General features: G+C 53.0%; 4 protein-coding genes across 4 annotated transcripts; 2 read left to right on the top strand and 2 right to left on the bottom strand.

The window, feature by feature from the left end:
* Window positions 1–179: 179 nt before the first annotated feature.
* On the bottom strand, window positions 180–5183 carry ASPBRDRAFT_65275 (uncharacterized protein). The gene is made up of 5 exons (XM_067628522.1): window positions 4962–5183; window positions 3153–4904; window positions 2562–3097; window positions 1837–2213; window positions 180–1784 (listed from the first exon to the last, which is right to left on the bottom strand). The coding sequence occupies exons 1-5, from the start codon at window positions 5149–5151 to the stop codon at window positions 332–334; spliced, it is 4308 nt and encodes a 1435-aa protein (XP_067480258.1). The 5' UTR covers window positions 5152–5183; the 3' UTR covers window positions 180–331.
* A 218-nt stretch (window positions 5184–5401) lies between these two features.
* On the top strand, window positions 5402–6501 carry ASPBRDRAFT_42791 (EMI1 family protein). Its single transcript, XM_067624872.1, has one exon. The coding sequence runs from the start codon at window positions 5460–5462 to the stop codon at window positions 6129–6131; it is 672 nt and encodes a 223-aa protein (XP_067480259.1). The 5' UTR covers window positions 5402–5459; the 3' UTR covers window positions 6132–6501.
* On the top strand, window positions 6355–8040 carry ASPBRDRAFT_562517 (uncharacterized protein). Its single transcript, XM_067627522.1, has one exon. The coding sequence runs from the start codon at window positions 6579–6581 to the stop codon at window positions 7839–7841; it is 1263 nt and encodes a 420-aa protein (XP_067480260.1). The 5' UTR covers window positions 6355–6578; the 3' UTR covers window positions 7842–8040.
* Window positions 8041–8497: 457 nt separating this feature from the next.
* ASPBRDRAFT_195651 (glutamate synthase (NADH)) lies at window positions 8498–15074 on the bottom strand (the record flags this gene model as incomplete). The annotated part of the gene is made up of 4 exons (XM_067620891.1): window positions 8498–11311; window positions 11364–14713; window positions 14775–14815; window positions 14899–15074. The coding sequence occupies 4 exons, from the start codon at window positions 15072–15074 to the stop codon at window positions 8498–8500; spliced, it is 6381 nt and encodes a 2126-aa protein (XP_067480261.1).
* Between the last annotated feature and the right edge of the window lie 803 nt (window positions 15075–15877).

Here is a 15877-nt window from a genome sequence, read left to right on the forward strand (position 1 = left end):
AGCTTGAGATTATGGTAACCCTATTTGTCTCTTCCCCCATTGGCTTCGTAGTACTAGTAGATGGTGATTAGCGTCTATTTAGAGCCTCTAGGTTCGGCAGTTGTGATCTTCTGCCGAATCTTCGGGCTAAGACGCCGGAGCTATTTTAGTTGATGTGCTAGAGAACAGTTACAGTTGCTGTGGAAAGGAAACAGAAGAATGTATTAAGCTCTTCAGCCTGAGCATTGATAGCCAACCAACCAGCCCATTTATCCTAGATGATCTATGTACGAAAATAGAATGCAACCAAACTCCGTGTATATGCAAAGTTGCACCATAGACCCGACCGCTTCTAAGCACGTTGCGTGATACGCACCCGGACGTCCTTCCGAGGCAGATATGCCGCGCCAGATGGCCGATGTTCAGGAATAGTAAAGCCTCCCTCTTGGGCGGGCTTGACATCCCACATGGTGATGATTGCCGCGGCAAATGCAAGGAGCTTCCTCTCTGCAAAGGCCCGGCCCTTACATCCAGATACCCCGCCACCAAATGGCTTGATGGTGTGTACGTTCGCTTTCCTCTGCCCAGTTTCGGCGTCGGTCGAGATGAATCTCATCGGATCAAAATCACGGGGATTCGCGAAGTATTTGGGGTCAGTATGGAGAACAGCGTGTGGAATGGCCACGGTATCGCCTTTTTTAATTTCATATGAGCGCGGCTGTGCTACGCCAGCGATAGCAGCATCTTCAGCGGATTCCGTGATGGTTAGGTCAGCGGTAACGCCCCGGAATGACAGAGGCGCCGAATCCAAGCGCAGTGTTTCGTAGAAGCTTGCCTTCAACAATGGACACGACTTGACTAGCGCTTCTGTATCGATTGACAGCTTGGGTGCTTCTTGGAAAGCGAAGCCGCTTTCCTGCCGGACAATCTTCACATAAGGGGCGACCTCCTTGCGGATCTCCTCCAGGAGCGTTGGGCTGGCATACATCCGCAGAAGGTGCCAGAAGACAACATTCGGGGAGTTTCCGTTCATGGCCCAGAGCAAGGATAGATGTAGAGGAGCACTAGACCTTGCGGAGAGCCCCAGCTCTTTGCATTTGCGAATCCGCTCCTTCAAGGGTCCCGAAATATCGTCAAGGTCTCGAAACGTGAGTCCGGGGTCAATCCCATCGTCCCATGTAACGAAGGCCTGGTGATACTCTGCCAGCGCATCGAGGAGCCGTCTGCGGGAAGCATGCGCCGCAGAGACCCCAGGGTGGACCAATCGAGGGATGCCCATGGATAGAGGCACAAAATGGTTGTCCAGCATAAACACGTCTTCCAGCAGGGCAGGGAAAGCCTCAAGAATGGCCTCACCCATGAAGATTGCCGTAGTGACGTGTCCAACAAATCTTCTGATGAGGGCAAAGAAATTCACCTCGCAGGCAAGCGAGGCTTCCCCGTCAACGACAACGGCCTGGCTTCCGCGCTCCCACAGCATCTGATCAACAATGCTTCGACAGTTAGTCACCAAGTTAGGGATCTCCCTTTCAATCAGGCGAGTGGCGGTTCTGGTGCCTTCGGTCAAGAAAGGCTCCCGCATGAGAAGGTTGGGAATATTGTGGTTGAGCGCATGATGATCTACAGGATTCAAGTTACGAATCACACCCCGGTCGCCGAAGATCTTCTCGAGTGCATAATTGATCAGGTCCGTGGAGGAGGTGCCCCGAGCCGTCAACACCGAGTTGACCATAGATGGGGACACGACAATATCGTGTTTGGTGCCACCCATGTAGATCCCAAACACGGCCTCCTTCATAGACTTTCTGTCATAGTGGTGAGATATTGCAGCTCATACTGGCGGATTTGGAGACATACCTGGACTTCTGTATGAGATCGACATGGTCCCAGGCAAAGGCCGGACCATGGCCCAGCCAGGGCAGCCAGTATGGCACCGTCCTTACGGGGCGCGGACGTCCTTCGGAGATTCCGCGGGATCGACTCTGAAATTCGGTGATGAGACGAGTCACCACGCAAACGGAGACTAGAGTAGCCACTATGGCTGGCCACCCGACTGTCTTGAGAACATCGCCAACAAATCGTACAAGATTTCCGGGCGCTAACAAATCATATCGTTCCATCGTAATGAACGAGGAAGATCCGTCCCGAAAACGGGGGCAGAATTGGAGAAAAGAAGGACGGGGGTTGCGATCACAGATGAGATGACATGGATAATCAGAATAAAGGAGCGCAATCTACACAATAGATAAAGAGACAATACTCATTCAAGAGGGGAAGGAAAAAGTAAAGAGGGATTTGTGCAACGCCTGAAGCAAAAAATAGAAACGAGAGTTTGATGCTGCTTTGAAATGCTGGACAACTGAAGTCAGGCAGCCAATTCAGGTTAATTACCGTACGGGCTGTGACGCTTAGCTCAGCCACACCTGATCACGGCTAAAGTCTGTTCCCCGGTTCGAGTTCCATCTTGTTTACGTTTACTGTGTACTATTTATGGCTCATCATTCATTCAGTGCAACTAACTCTTACTATCAAGAATTCGAAAATGTACATCTTCCTCATGGTCAATTCTCTCGGCGCAAGACCTTCTGTAGGATGGCACTCTCGTGCTCATACTGGCTGATCTTATTTTGCGAACTTGCCACCTTCTGCAGGAGCCACTGAATCCGTGCGCTGAGCTCACGGGGCTGCTTGGGGAGAGATCCCAGTACCTGCAGCTCCTGCTCATATTTCCCAATGCTCTTATTTTCACTGCTTATTAGCTGCTTGGCAATGTCCAGATCCAGTCGGCTACTCAGGGTCTTGTTCTCTGTCAACCGCTTGAACACCGCCCGATAGACGGGCTTGCCAGGCTTCACTGCGTCAGGGCACCCGTTGACGGAACTGATCGAGATAAGCTCGGCTTGCTCAAGGGCGCGGAGGGTGGTCTCGCCGTTCTCTTTAAACAGATCGGAGAGGAGAACTTGGTTGTACGGCAAAGTGCCATCGTGGGAGTGAGCTAGCGTTTTGATCAAATACCAGGCCTGCTCGTGGCTCCATTGCTTGGAACCAATGTCGGGGTCCAAGACAAACATCTTCAGGATCTCGGACGCCGATTGTTCAACGATTCGATGAACTGCCGCTGTTTTATTTTTAGCCATACACGCCGTCAATCAATTAAGTTGGATACAACGTACCTCTAGGCGTTTCTCCAGCCTCAATGCGCCGTGCCATGAATTCAAGGTCGGTCACTCGGCCTCCCAGCACTTCTATGCAGCTATCCAATGTACCCAAGTCTCCTATCTCTTCCATTGCCTGTCCTGACTTGGCTCCATCGGTCGCCCCATTCTCTAGATGGCTGAGCACAAACTTTCTGCCCACGTCGAGTGAGCAGTCGCCTAGAGAAATGGTCCGGAACACTGAGTTCGGCAAAGCTTTGCTCAGAGGCTTGGAAAAGGAAACATCAGTAGTCAAGAACACTACATGGGCAATATTTCCTGTTGTGAGGCCTGCGGCCCACTCGGTGATCTTGTCGTACACCACACTGCTCTCGGTGGCATTATGCAAGAAGTTGTCGATGACTACGACGGGACGCTGTTCGGGGTGAGCCTCTAGGTACTCTTCATCTGAGAGGTGTGCCTCCTTGTCATCACTCTTCCTGTTGGACAATGCGACCCTTTTCAGGGCAGTGGCAGTATTCTGCCAGATCTTGCTGAGCTGCGCATCCAGGGTCTCGGAGAAGCCAGCCTTGGTGCCAATCATGCCCTGCGCAGCTAAATCGATAAAGCTGCTCATGCTGTTCATCCATGAGAACACGGGCCGGTAACCGACCTGGCTAGCAGCCCGGGCAATCTTTGCAGTATCGCCTTTGGCGTCTTGAATCTGTTTGCAATCGATGACGACCTTGTATTTGTAGTTTTCGAGGGCGCGGTCCAACACAAGCTCCCGCTTTCCCGTGCCACGCGGGCCGTGGATGACGATGAATGTCTCGGCATTCTCCATCAGCCACGACTGCAACTGCTTGATGTCCCCCTGGCGATCCTCCCAGATCGCGGTAAGACGGCGAGGGTCTGTCCTCTGGCGCCCAAAGTAGATGATGTTGGCCTTGTTGACCTGATTTCGGATCCATTGGAGGACGCTGTTCTCTTCGGTTTGCAGAGTGGCCTTGATCTTCATTTCGATGAAGAAGGTGCGGATAGGGTCGAAGATGGTCACGGTGATGGCCGCAATGAGTGCGGCAATGGCAGGGATCACGATCCTCGGATGATTCAGGATCCAGTCCTTGATGATGGAAAACTTGATCTTCCGCTCGTACTTGATCTTGATTCTTGTGCCGGATTTGCCGCCGCCTTCATGCTCCGGGATGGTGAACCCGTGCATGCAGTTCTTGGCCATGACCGCGTACTTTTGCCGCGTGAATGACACAAAGGCATATCTTGGAGCCACCTTTGAATCTGTCGGTTGTCTCTCAATATCCCTTAACTTCCCATATCTCCTGAACAGAGAATACAACGTTTCTGTAGTTAGCTCCGTTGCGCCTCCATCAACGGAGCCTGGCAGGAACTCCACGCGCAACCGCTGACTTGGGATGCGATATAGATCCTCGATCCATGGTCTGCCGTGCACATGAGCAACTTTGACCTGCTGGAACGGGTTGAACCAGGGCCGGATAGGATTGTTCTTCAGATGATCTTGCACAGCGGTTACGATGTCAGTGTCCCGGACTCCATCTGTGCGAATATATTTCACAAAAGCACCGCCTTCTCTGAAGCGCGGGATGACCTCCCGGATGTCCACGTTCAGGCTCTGAGGAAATACGCGACGGATGATATGCAATGGATCCGACGCCGCCAGATGGGGTCTGTTGATTCGTTTCAACGCCTCTTCGTAAGTCTTATTCCCACTCAGCGGGCCTTGTAGCAACCATTGTAGCTTCGACGGAAAGATATCTACTCCCAACATGAATCGTTAGCAGATGCGCAAATCATAGCGAGCTATACTCATACTGTTCACGAATACAAGACCCTCGTCGTCTTTCACGTCAATGTGCCCGGTCTCGATGAAAGAGGCATGTGACGAAGTACGCCGACTAACAATGAACGCGTTCGTCAAGGAAGGAATTGCAGAAGGTCTACTGAAACGTGCATGAAGCAGAATTGCGCGGGGTACCACCGCTTGGTAAGGAACTCGCATCATCTCTGCAGGCCTCACAGCATCGTGGAGGAAGCTTGAGGAGTTCCTGAAGAACGAGAGACCCTGTTCCTGGAGTCTCCAACTATGACGTCGACTGGACGTTCTGGATCAATACACGCTGTGACGGGTATTCTGTCTCTGTTGGTGTGGGGCAGCTCCGCATTACCGTCACGGCGCGTTCGGGCGAAATTTAGCCTTCAATTCGCTTTGAAGCAATTCCACTTTGAACTCCGCTGTCTGTCCCTTCTTGTCCCCATCCAAACTTCCACCGGAGACATCCATTTTATCCCCCATTGAAACCAGTCACTGCCATGGGTTGGTGGTGGAGCTCCGCCCCTAAAGAGGGCCAGTCCTCTGCACCTGCTGCCTCCAATCCTCCTGCCTCACAACCGTCTCCAGAAACCACCGCACCTTCACAACCACCGCAACCTCGGACTCTCACTCGCGAGGAGCAGGCCGACGCAGAATGGAAGACGCTCATCGCCAGTCTAGAGAGCGATATCAGTGGTCAAAAGCAACAGCAATCACCATCCGCTGGTGATTCCACATCTTCCGACTCCGCATCATCCCCATCCTCCGCCGATCCTCAAGCACCTCCCTCGTCCATTGCCCCCGAATCCCTCTACGCCGATGAAATGTCCTGTCGCTCCGCATTCGACTATGCCTTCTTCTGCCAGTCCTTTGGAGGCCAGTTCGTCAACGTCTACCGCTACGGTGAACTACGGTCCTGCAGTGAGCACTGGGACAACTTCTGGATGTGCATGAAGACCCGCACGTTACCCGATCAGCAGCGCCGGAAGGCAATCCGCGATCACAACCGGAAGAAGGCCATCAAGTACAAGACAGGGCCCAGCAGCGAAGACGTGTGGGATGTGCGGACAGAGCCGGTGCAGAATGCATTTTCCGGGGATTTCGCGGCCCTGGAACGGGAAATGCAGGCAGAGGAAGAAGAAGCAGCGCGGCAGAAAGCTGGTACAGCCTAAAAAGAAACCAACCTATCATGACCCCCTAATTTTCTGGCCCTTGTGTCAGATCTTTTCACACAAACCAAGGGACCTTCCTTTTTTTTCATCTTTTGATACCATGTAGATGGATACACCTCACTCCCGAACTCGTGGGGCACATTGTACAATAGCATTAGCAGAAATCAATCACCCATCATCATCTGAGCATCCCAATTGTCTCAGCCACCACACCCAGGACAAAGGATATCTCTGTCTTCAACACACAATAAAGCGACTTGCATCCGACGGACAATTCCGATGTATCTTTGTTCATCCTGACCTATCCAACTCTGTGCAACTCCTATATATAGACCTCATATTACAACACCCTTGTCATCAGCAGCAACTACTACCAACAGCCAACGTTGGGCCACTCGAGCACCATGGCTACGAGATGAACTCCTTCAGGAATTATAGACATTTGATATGATCATGCGCCCTTTTGGATCTTTCAAAAAGCCTCTTCGCATCAAACAAAAGTTGAAATTACCATCAACCGCCACACGTCGCATGCGCACGCTCTTCCATCGCGTTTCCGCCATGCTAACTACTACTACTACTACTACTACTACCACTTATACAGAAGACTCAGGATCTGAATCTACTATTAAGGCTAATAGCCCCAAGAACTATTATAACGCGGACATGGATATGACCACCAATATGAAACCGCTCGATACTATCGAAGAACTCACCCACCCAGCTCAACATCGCCAGCTTCCCCACAGACCACCAACACCAACACCTCCAGCATCAGCATCAGCATCAGCATCAGAATCAGAATCAGAATCAGAATCAGAATCAACATCAGCATCAACATCAATACCACCACCAGCCCCAACAACCACCCACCCCCCATTCCCACTCCCATCCCCATCCCCCTTCCACCACTACTACCAACAGCAACAGCAACATCAACAACAACAACAACAACAACACCCACCACCCTACCACTGTCGTCCCCAAAAGTCCGTGACCTGGGGCCCCATCACCGAAATCCCCATCTACTCCCCATCTCCATCTCCATCCCCAACCCCATCTCCAGCCATCTCCGCCCAATCCTTCTCCCCCTCCACCTCCTGGATTGACCTCAGCACAACATCATCAGCAGTATCCTCCACCGCAGCCCTAACCTCCTCATCCGCCTTCCCCCCAACCATCATACCTAGGACCACACCCCCAAATCCCCGACCCATCCGCAAACCCCCCACCAAACTCGACAATGAAATGTTCTACCGCAACCTCTACCACATGTCCCAGTTGGCCACTCTGCGCTTGAACATCGTCTACGACGCACTGAGTTTCGTAGGCGGGGACTTCCTGGACCAGGTCCTTCTCATGGAGGAAGGGTATTTGATGCAGGTGGCTGTTACGCATGCCAAGCAGGCGCAGCAGAGGGATTTTGCTCGGTTTGCTTTTTCTGCTGGTGCTGGTTCTGGCGCTGCTGGTTTCAAAAGGGGTGGCAACGATGGGAATACTAGTTATAATAATGGTGCCTTGGGGATGATGATTACTCGAAGGCCGAGTCCGGTCAAGGCCGGACGTGTGGAGAAGAGGAAGGTGAGGAAGATGATGAAAAAGAGGAAGGCGTCGGATGTGATGGGGGCGGATTTCTGGGAACAGGTTCATGCTATGGAAGAAGAGTATGAGATTGAGGAGGATGAGGAGATGGATAGGGATTGGGTGTAGATCTACTCCGTCCTATTCTAGTCTATCATCCTCTATCCTATCTTTATCCTGTTGGGGCTGGTGTTGGAAGGCTGTGTATATACCACGCAACTGGCATGCGTGAAGTATGCCCTGTCGTATACAAATCGACTCTGCGGAGTCATACTACATACTATATGATAACTATTTCGGATTTCTACTAATGCTTCCGTTACGAGGCATCTACGATATCATTGACGGGAAACTCAGAAGTGAATGGACTGAACCATGGAATTGATATGGTCATGAAGAGAATATGTACATCGAAATGTGTTTGACGGAAATCACAAACGCTCCGACACCTCGCACCTCTTTTGAGAAGGAACAGAACGCTGAAAATCATCCTTCATAAACATAAAACCAAAGCAAAATATAATCTTTTCATCGCACAGTATCCCTCCCCAAAACATCCCATTTAGGACCACGAACACAACGTATCGTAGTTAAGATCAAAGTAATCGCCGTGATAGATATAAGCCTCCCAAAATTGCCTGGCCCAATCAAAACACACTTTTTCTCTCTTCTCGACATAGGAATTCGTAGATTCGTTGCTATCATGACGAGGGGTTTAGGGTGGTCAACGCTAGAACTTGTCTAGCGGATTTAGTTTAGTAGCAAGCCGCAATTCCAAATGAATCTTAAGCAGATACTGTCTGCTGAGCAGCCTGAGGAACGGCATCGATAGCGGGCCGGCGCACAATGCCACCAGTGACTGGGAGCTGGGAGCTGATGCCCATCAGGAAGGTGTCGACTTCACGGGCGCACTGACGACCTTCATTGATACCCCACACGATGAGGGACTGGCCACGGCGGCAGTCACCAGCAGCGTAAACACCCGGAACACTGGTGGAGTAATGTCCTGGCGGTGTCTTGACGTTCTTACGAGCGTCACGCTCGATTTCCTCGCCCAGGACTCGGTCCTCCGGCCCAAGGAAGCCCATGGAGAGGAGAACAAGGTCCGCGGGGAAGAATTGCTCACTGCCCTCAACGGTCTTCATGTCCCAGCCACCCGAAGCGCTCTTGGTCCACTCAACCCGAACGGTGTTGATACCCTTGACGCGGCCATTACCGTCGTCAACAAATTCCTTAGACATGACACAGTACTCACGAGGGTCCTTGCCCATGTGCGTCTTGACCTCGGAGTGACCGTAGTCGACCCGATAGATACGGGGCCACTGAGGCCACGGGTTGTCGCGGGCACGCTCCGGCGGAGGCTGAGGCAGCAACTCGAAATTGGTGACAGACTTGGCACCGTGACGAACAGATGTACCAATGCAGTCATTACCAGTATCTCCACCACCAATGACCACGACGTGCTTGTCTTTGGCGGAGATGTACGCCCCGTCGGCAAGGTTAGAGTCCAGCAGAGACTTAGTGTTGCGGTGCAGAAATTGCATGGCGAAGTGAACGCCATCAAGCTCGCGTCCAGGAACCTTCAGGTCACGGGCCACAGTGGCACCAGTAGCAATGATAACAGCGTCGTTGGTCTGGCGCAGAGAATCGAGAGTAACCTCGTGGTCAGGGCCGACGGGGGTACCAGCAGCAAATTTGACACCCTCAGCAGCCATGAGATCAACACGACGCTGCACGACCTTCTTGTCCAACTTCATGTTGGGGATGCCATACATGAGAAGACCACCGATACGGTCAGCGCGCTCGTAGACAGTAACGGTGTGTCCGGCCCGGTTGAGTTGATCGGCAGCAGCGAGACCTGCGGGACCAGAGCCGATGATGGCAACGTTCTTGCCCGTGCGAGTCTGAGGAGGGCGAGGAACCATCCAGCCCATCTCGAAACCACGGTCAATGATAGCACATTCGATGGACTTGATACCAACGGGGTCTTCGTTAATGCCAAGGACGCAAGCACCTTCACAAGGAGCAGGGCACACGCGGCCAGTGAATTCGGGGAAGTTGTTCGTCATGAGGAGCCGGTTGAGGGCATCTTGCCACTGGTTTTGGAACACCAGCTCATTCCACTTGGGAATGATGTTGGAGATCGGGCACCCAGTGTCAGACTGGCAGAAAGGCACACCACAGTCCATGCAGCGAGCTGACTGGTACTTGAGCTCATCCTCGCTCAGACGGCTGGAAAGCTCAGCCCAGTCACGGGTACGAGTGGCCGGGTTGCGGTATTTCTCACTGCGCCGGTTGTACTTCATGAAGCCCCTGGTCTTGTCCAAGATGAGGGCAGAGCGTTTCTTCTCAGTCTTCGAGTCGCTGATGCTGTCTTCAATATCCAGCATCTCAACCTTCTTGGCATCGTCGGACTGAGACTTGGGCTTCTCTGCAGGAACTGGAGTGCTGGGAAGCTGAGGCAAAGTAAACTCTGCCTTCTTGGCGGCTTCAGCCTTGGCAGCTTCCTCCTTCAAGATCCGCTTGTAATCCGTGGGCAACACCTTGACGAAGTGAGGCAGGGCACGAGTGAAGTCCAACAGGATACGGGCTGCGAGCTCCGATCCGGTGTAGTGGTGGTGATCCTCGATCAAGCCGCGGACGAAGGCAATCTCCGCGGGATCTTCCAGGCCGGACACCTCAACCATCTCCATGTTGACCTTGGAGTGGAAGTCCTGGTTCTTATCCAGGATGTAGGCGATACCGCCAGACATACCAGCAGCAAAGTTACGGCCAGTCGAGCCAAGAACAAGGACGCGACCACCGGTCATGTACTCACAACCGTGATCACCAACACCCTCAACGACTGCGGTAGCACCAGAGTTACGCACAGCGAAACGCTCAGCAGCCATACCACGGAAGAAGCAAGTACCGCGAGTGGCACCGTAAAGGCAGGTGTTACCAACGATGACGTTCTCTTCAGCCTTGAATGCAGCACCACGAGGGGGGTAGATGATCAAGCGGCCTCCCGAGAGACCCTTACCGACGTAGTCATTGGCATCACCTTCGAGCTCTAGCGTGATACCAGGAGCAAGGTAAGCGCCAAACGACTGACCAGCGGAGCCCTTGATGTTGGCGTGGATGGTGTCCTGGGGAAGGCCTTCGCCGCCATAACGGCGACTGACCTGGTAAGACAAGGTAGCACCCAAGCCACGATCAGTGTTGACAATGTCGCACTCAATCCTGCAAGGGAGACCCTTCTCCAAGGCGAGCTCGGACTCGGCGATCAGCTTGTTATCGAGGCGAGTGTGCAGACGGTGGTCCTGCTTGCGGACATTGTAGGTAGCGACGCCGGGGCGCAGGGAGTGGGCAGGAGTAAGAATGAGCGACAAATCGATCTTCTCCTGCTTGGCATTACGGATATCATCACGAACCCTGAGAAGTTCAGCACGTCCAACCATCTCGTTAACGGTGCGAACGCCCAGCTTGGCCATGATAGCACGCATCTCGTTGGCGACATAGTAGAAGAAGTTGATCACGTGTTCGGGTGTACCCTGGAATTTGGCTCGAAGCGCCGGGTCTTGAGTTGCGATACCGACAGGGCAGGTGTTGAGGTGGCACTAGACGTGAAAGTTAGCACCGGTCCATGCGGAAATTTCATGATTATCTTACCTTGCGCATCATGATGCAGCCCATAGCGATCAGAGGGGTCGTAGCAAACCCGAACTCTTCGGCTCCGAGCAGACAAGCGACAGCAAGATCACGACCAGTACGAAGTTGGCCGTCAGTCTGCACAACAACACGTCCACGCAGGTCATTGAGAACCAAGGTCTGGTGGGTTTCGGCCAGACCCAACTCCCAAGGAAGACCGGCATACTTGATACCAGTCCAACGAGAGGCACCAGTACCACCATCGTGACCGGAGATCAGGATATGATCAGCCTTGGCTTTGGCGACACCGGACGCAACGATACCAACACCAACCTCCGACACAAGCTTCACAGAGACACGTGCGCGAGGGTTGGAGCACTTGAGGTCGTAGATGAGTTGCTTCAGGTCCTCAATAGAGTAGATATCGTGGTGAGGTGGCGGCGAAATGAGGCCGACACCGGGAGTAGAGTAACGGGTGTGCGCAATAGGGCCGACAACCTTGTGGCCGGGAAGCTCACCACCTTCTCCAGGCTTAGCACCTTGGGCCATCTTGATCTGCAGTTCATCGGCATCGGCAAGGTAGTGGGAAGTCACACCAAATCGGCCAGAGGCGATCTGCTTGATGGCGGACCGCATAGTATCACCGTTGTCCAGTCTCTTGCTCCGCTCCGGATCTTCACCACCTTCACCGGTGTTCGACTTTCCGCCAAGGCGGTTCATGGCAATGGCAAGGGTGGAGTGAGACTCCATGGAGATAGAACCGTATGACATGGCGCCGGTAACGAAGCGACGAACAATCTCAGTCCAGGGTTCGACCTGATCAATAGGGATCGGCGTGCGTTGCTCGAAATCGAAGTCAAGCATACCACGGAGGGTACAGTTTTTGATCTGCTCGTGTTCAGCCTTGGCATACGCTTCGTAGGACTTGTCGTTCTTCGTGCGCACGGCATCCTGCATGTTGGCGATGCTAACGGGGTCATTGATGTGCTCCTCGCCACCATCACGCCAGTGGTATTCACCAGACTCCGGGAGACCAGGGATGTCGACAATCTCGCGAGAGGGGTATCCACGCTCGTGGAAGGCAAACGCGTCTTGAGCAATCAGTTCAAAAGTTAGACCACGGATGCGGCTTGCGGTTCCCGCAAAGCAACGGTCAATAACACTGTCATCGATACCAAGGGCTTCGAAGATCTGAGCACCCTTGTAAGACTGCAGGGTAGAAATACCCATCTTGCTCATAACCTTGAGGATACCGCCATCGCAGGAAGCCTTGTAGTTCTCGATGACCTTCTCATCGGGGAGCTGCTTGCGGATCAGCTTCTCCCGGTTCATCTTCAAGATACATTCCATAGCGAGGTAGGGGTTGATGGCGTCAGCTCCGTAACCGACCAGGACACACATGTGGTGCACTTCACGAGCCTCGGCGGTTTCCACAACGATGGCAGCAAGAGATCTCCACTTGTTGCGGACCAGATGGTGATGGACTAGACCAGTTGCTAGAAGGGCAGACACCGGAACTCTGTCCGCACCAGTAGCGCGGTCCGAGAGCACGAGGATCTTGTCTCCGTTCTGAATAGCCTCGGTGGTGGCATCACAGATGGCATCGAGGGCCTCCAAGTATCCCGGAACACCCTTATTCTTTTCAAAGGTGATATCAATGGTCTTCACAGTCCAGTCCTTGTGGGCTTGAGAGATGTTCTTCAGAGCGTTGAACTCGGGGATGCTGAGGATGGGGGAAGGTAGCAACAAACGGTGGCACTGTGATTGCTCCATCTCCAAAAGGTTTCCCTGAGGACCAACGTAGCACTCCAAGGACATAACAACCGCCTCTCGGATAGGGTCGATAGGAGGGTTGGTGACCTGGGCGAAAAGTTGGCGGAAATATTCGTAGATAAGACGAGGCTGCTTCGCAATGCAAGCCAAGGGAGCGTCGTTACCCATGGATCCAAGAGCTTCTTTGGAGTCTGCAGCCATGGGACCAAGGAGTAGACTGACTTGCTCGAAGGAATAGCCGAAGGCCTTCAGACGAGGATCGTTCTGGATGGTCGTTTCGTCCAAGGCATGTGTCAAGTCCACGCGCTGTTCGTCCAGGCTCTCCTTGACGGCGGGCAATTTGAGGAGCTCCTTATCCAGCCACGAAGCAAAGTCGTGTCTGTGGGACACGGTGTATTTGAGCTCGGAGTCATCGATGATGCGTCCAGCCACAGTGTCGACCAGGAGCATCTTTCCAGGCTGCAGACGACCTTTCTGGACCACGCGCTCAGGGTCAATGTCTACAGCACCAACCTCTGAGGCACAGACGATGCGGTCATCATCTGTTACGTAGAATCTGCAGGGGCGCAAACCGTTACGGTCGAGGTTTGCACCGCAGTAGCGACCGTCGGAGAAGGTGAAGAGAGCCGGGCCATCCCACGGCTCCATCTGGCAAGCCGCCCATTCGTAGAAAGCAGCCTTAGCCGGATCCATAGCCGGGTTGTCTTGCCATGCTTCCGGAATCATAAGCATAACCGCCTCAGGCAATGAGAGCACACCATTGATCATCAACAATTCGAGGACGTTATCGAACGCGGCCGAGTCGGAACCGCCGTCCTCAACAATGGGGTACAGGGAATCCAGCTCCTCTCCGAAGATGTCCGACTTCAGCACACCTTCCCTGGCGCGCATCCAGTTCTTGTTGCCACGAAGGGTGTTGATTTCACCATTGTGGGCGGCCCAGCGCAGGGGCTGTGCACGGTCCCAAGAAGGGAAAGTGTTGGTAGAGAAACGGGAGTGGACGAGAGCAAAGTGACCTTCGTAGTCAACGTTTACCAGATCATGGTAGTACTGGTATACCTGAACGGGGGCCAATTGACCCTTGTAAACAATATTTCTGTTGCTCAGCGAGCATAGGTAGAACCAATTGGCGAGACCGATGACGTGAGTAGCCCGCTTTCGCAGGACATACAGTTGACGTTCGAATGTCTTAACGTCAAACAGCTCTGGGTCGGTAAGCTCTGGCTTGTTTCCTTCGCCATAAGCCGACTTCAGAACGACAAACGGCTGCATAATGGTAGGCTCCCGGGAAAGGGCGGCGGGACCCAGAATGGTCGAGTCGCGGGGAACCTCACGCCAGCCCAACACCCGTAGTCCCAAGGATGTGGCAATTTCCTCGAAGCTCTGTACAGACTCCTTCACGGACTCCTCCTCAGGCTTGAAGAACAGATTGCCGACCGCATACTGGCCGAGAGGAGGGAGATCAACTCCGACCTCACGGGCAAAGTTCTTGATAAAGAATTTATGGGGGATACTGGTCATCACACCAGCACCATCACCATCGCGTGCGTCCGAGCCAACGGCTCCACGATGGGTCATGTTGCAAAGCAAATTGCGAGCTAGAGAAGTCAGTTAGTATGCACCCAAAACCACCAGGAATATCTGACTGCAAATGCTTACCATCACTGACAATTTTGTGGCTAGGCTTGCCCTTGATGTGACTAGATGTCGAAAAGAGTGCTGTTAGTCCATCGTTCCATGATTCCCAAGAAGCAATCGAAGGGTTGTTCGGCTGAATACTTACGCCGCAAAGCCTACACCGCAGGCATCCTTCTCATATTCGGGGTCATAAAGACCTTGCCTCTCGGGCAAGGTGTTTGCCCAGCCATATCCCTTCTTTGGCTGGTACTCCGAATACTCATTCGGAGTCTGCTCATCCACTATCGGTTTGCCATAGATTTCCTCCAAGTTCAGACCCATTCTTCCGCCGGTGGCCGACAGAGAATGGAATAGCGAATCTTAAAGGGATTGGTGTGGTTGTTGTTCGAGGGTAGGGGATCGCCGCGGAACAAGTCGGGGGCGGGGGAGGGGGGACAATTCGTTACTGTTATAGATAACAATGTCGTCACAAAGACCGGGGGGTGGGTATACAATGACGCGGGCAAAGCAGGGGCAAGGTTCAGAGACTTTTAATGGTGATGGCCCTGCGTCTGACTCCGGGTGGGATGATAATGGGAGGAAGAAAAGAGAGAGAGAAAGAGAAAGAGAAAAAGCGACCAAGGGGAGGGGGAGGGAGGGAAGGGAATAATAAAATGGGCAAGACAGAGAGCGGGAGCTCCTACGGGGGGGTGCGGTCCGGGGATTTCACCTCGAGACTCCTCCGATACTCCGTACCAGACCAGTATGTAAAATTGGGGTTACCCCCCTTCCTTTCTTGGTCTCTGGACGGATGAACGCACCTCCATCCACCGCAAGATCCAATTTACTCTCAAAACGCCAACTGGTACGGAAACCGAAAAATACCGAGGTGGGGATGATCAAGCGATTCCCGTGGCAAATCGTAGCTTACTTAGTTTAGCTCGAGGAGCGAAGACGGAGGGCTAAAATGGAAAGAAAGTAAGTAGCTTCACAGCCAGGCAGGTGTAAGCAGTCAGACGGTGGTTGACGGGCGCAGGGAAAAAGGAACTAATGCGGGCTGGCAGATGGCAATGAATTCTAGCGCCTACGACGGAGTAGACTACGGAAGGTTACTGTAAGGGGAGGGAGGAGGGGGGGGTTGAGAG

Source organism: Aspergillus brasiliensis (genome assembly GCF_001889945.1).
Source record: "Aspergillus brasiliensis CBS 101740 unplaced genomic scaffold ASPBRscaffold_5, whole genome shotgun sequence".
NCBI classification, from domain to species: Eukaryota; Fungi; Ascomycota; class Eurotiomycetes; order Eurotiales; family Aspergillaceae; genus Aspergillus; species Aspergillus brasiliensis.

Coding starts and splice junctions, on each gene's coding strand:
- ASPBRDRAFT_65275 (XM_067628522.1), bottom strand. CDS start 5,151: ATGATGCGAGTTCCTTACCAAGCGGTGGTACCCCGCGCAATTCTGCTT. Junction 2,214..2,561: donor AGAGTGCCATCCTACAGAAG/GTCTTGCGCCGA, acceptor TCTATTGTGTAG/ATTGCGCTCCTTTATTCTGA. Junction 1,785..1,836: donor GATCTCATACAGAAGTCCAG/GTATGTCTCCAA, acceptor CCACTATGACAG/AAAGTCTATGAAGGAGGCCG.
- ASPBRDRAFT_42791 (XM_067624872.1), top strand. CDS start 5,460: ATGGGTTGGTGGTGGAGCTCCGCCCCTAAAGAGGGCCAGTCCTCTGCA.
- ASPBRDRAFT_562517 (XM_067627522.1), top strand. CDS start 6,579: ATGATCATGCGCCCTTTTGGATCTTTCAAAAAGCCTCTTCGCATCAAA.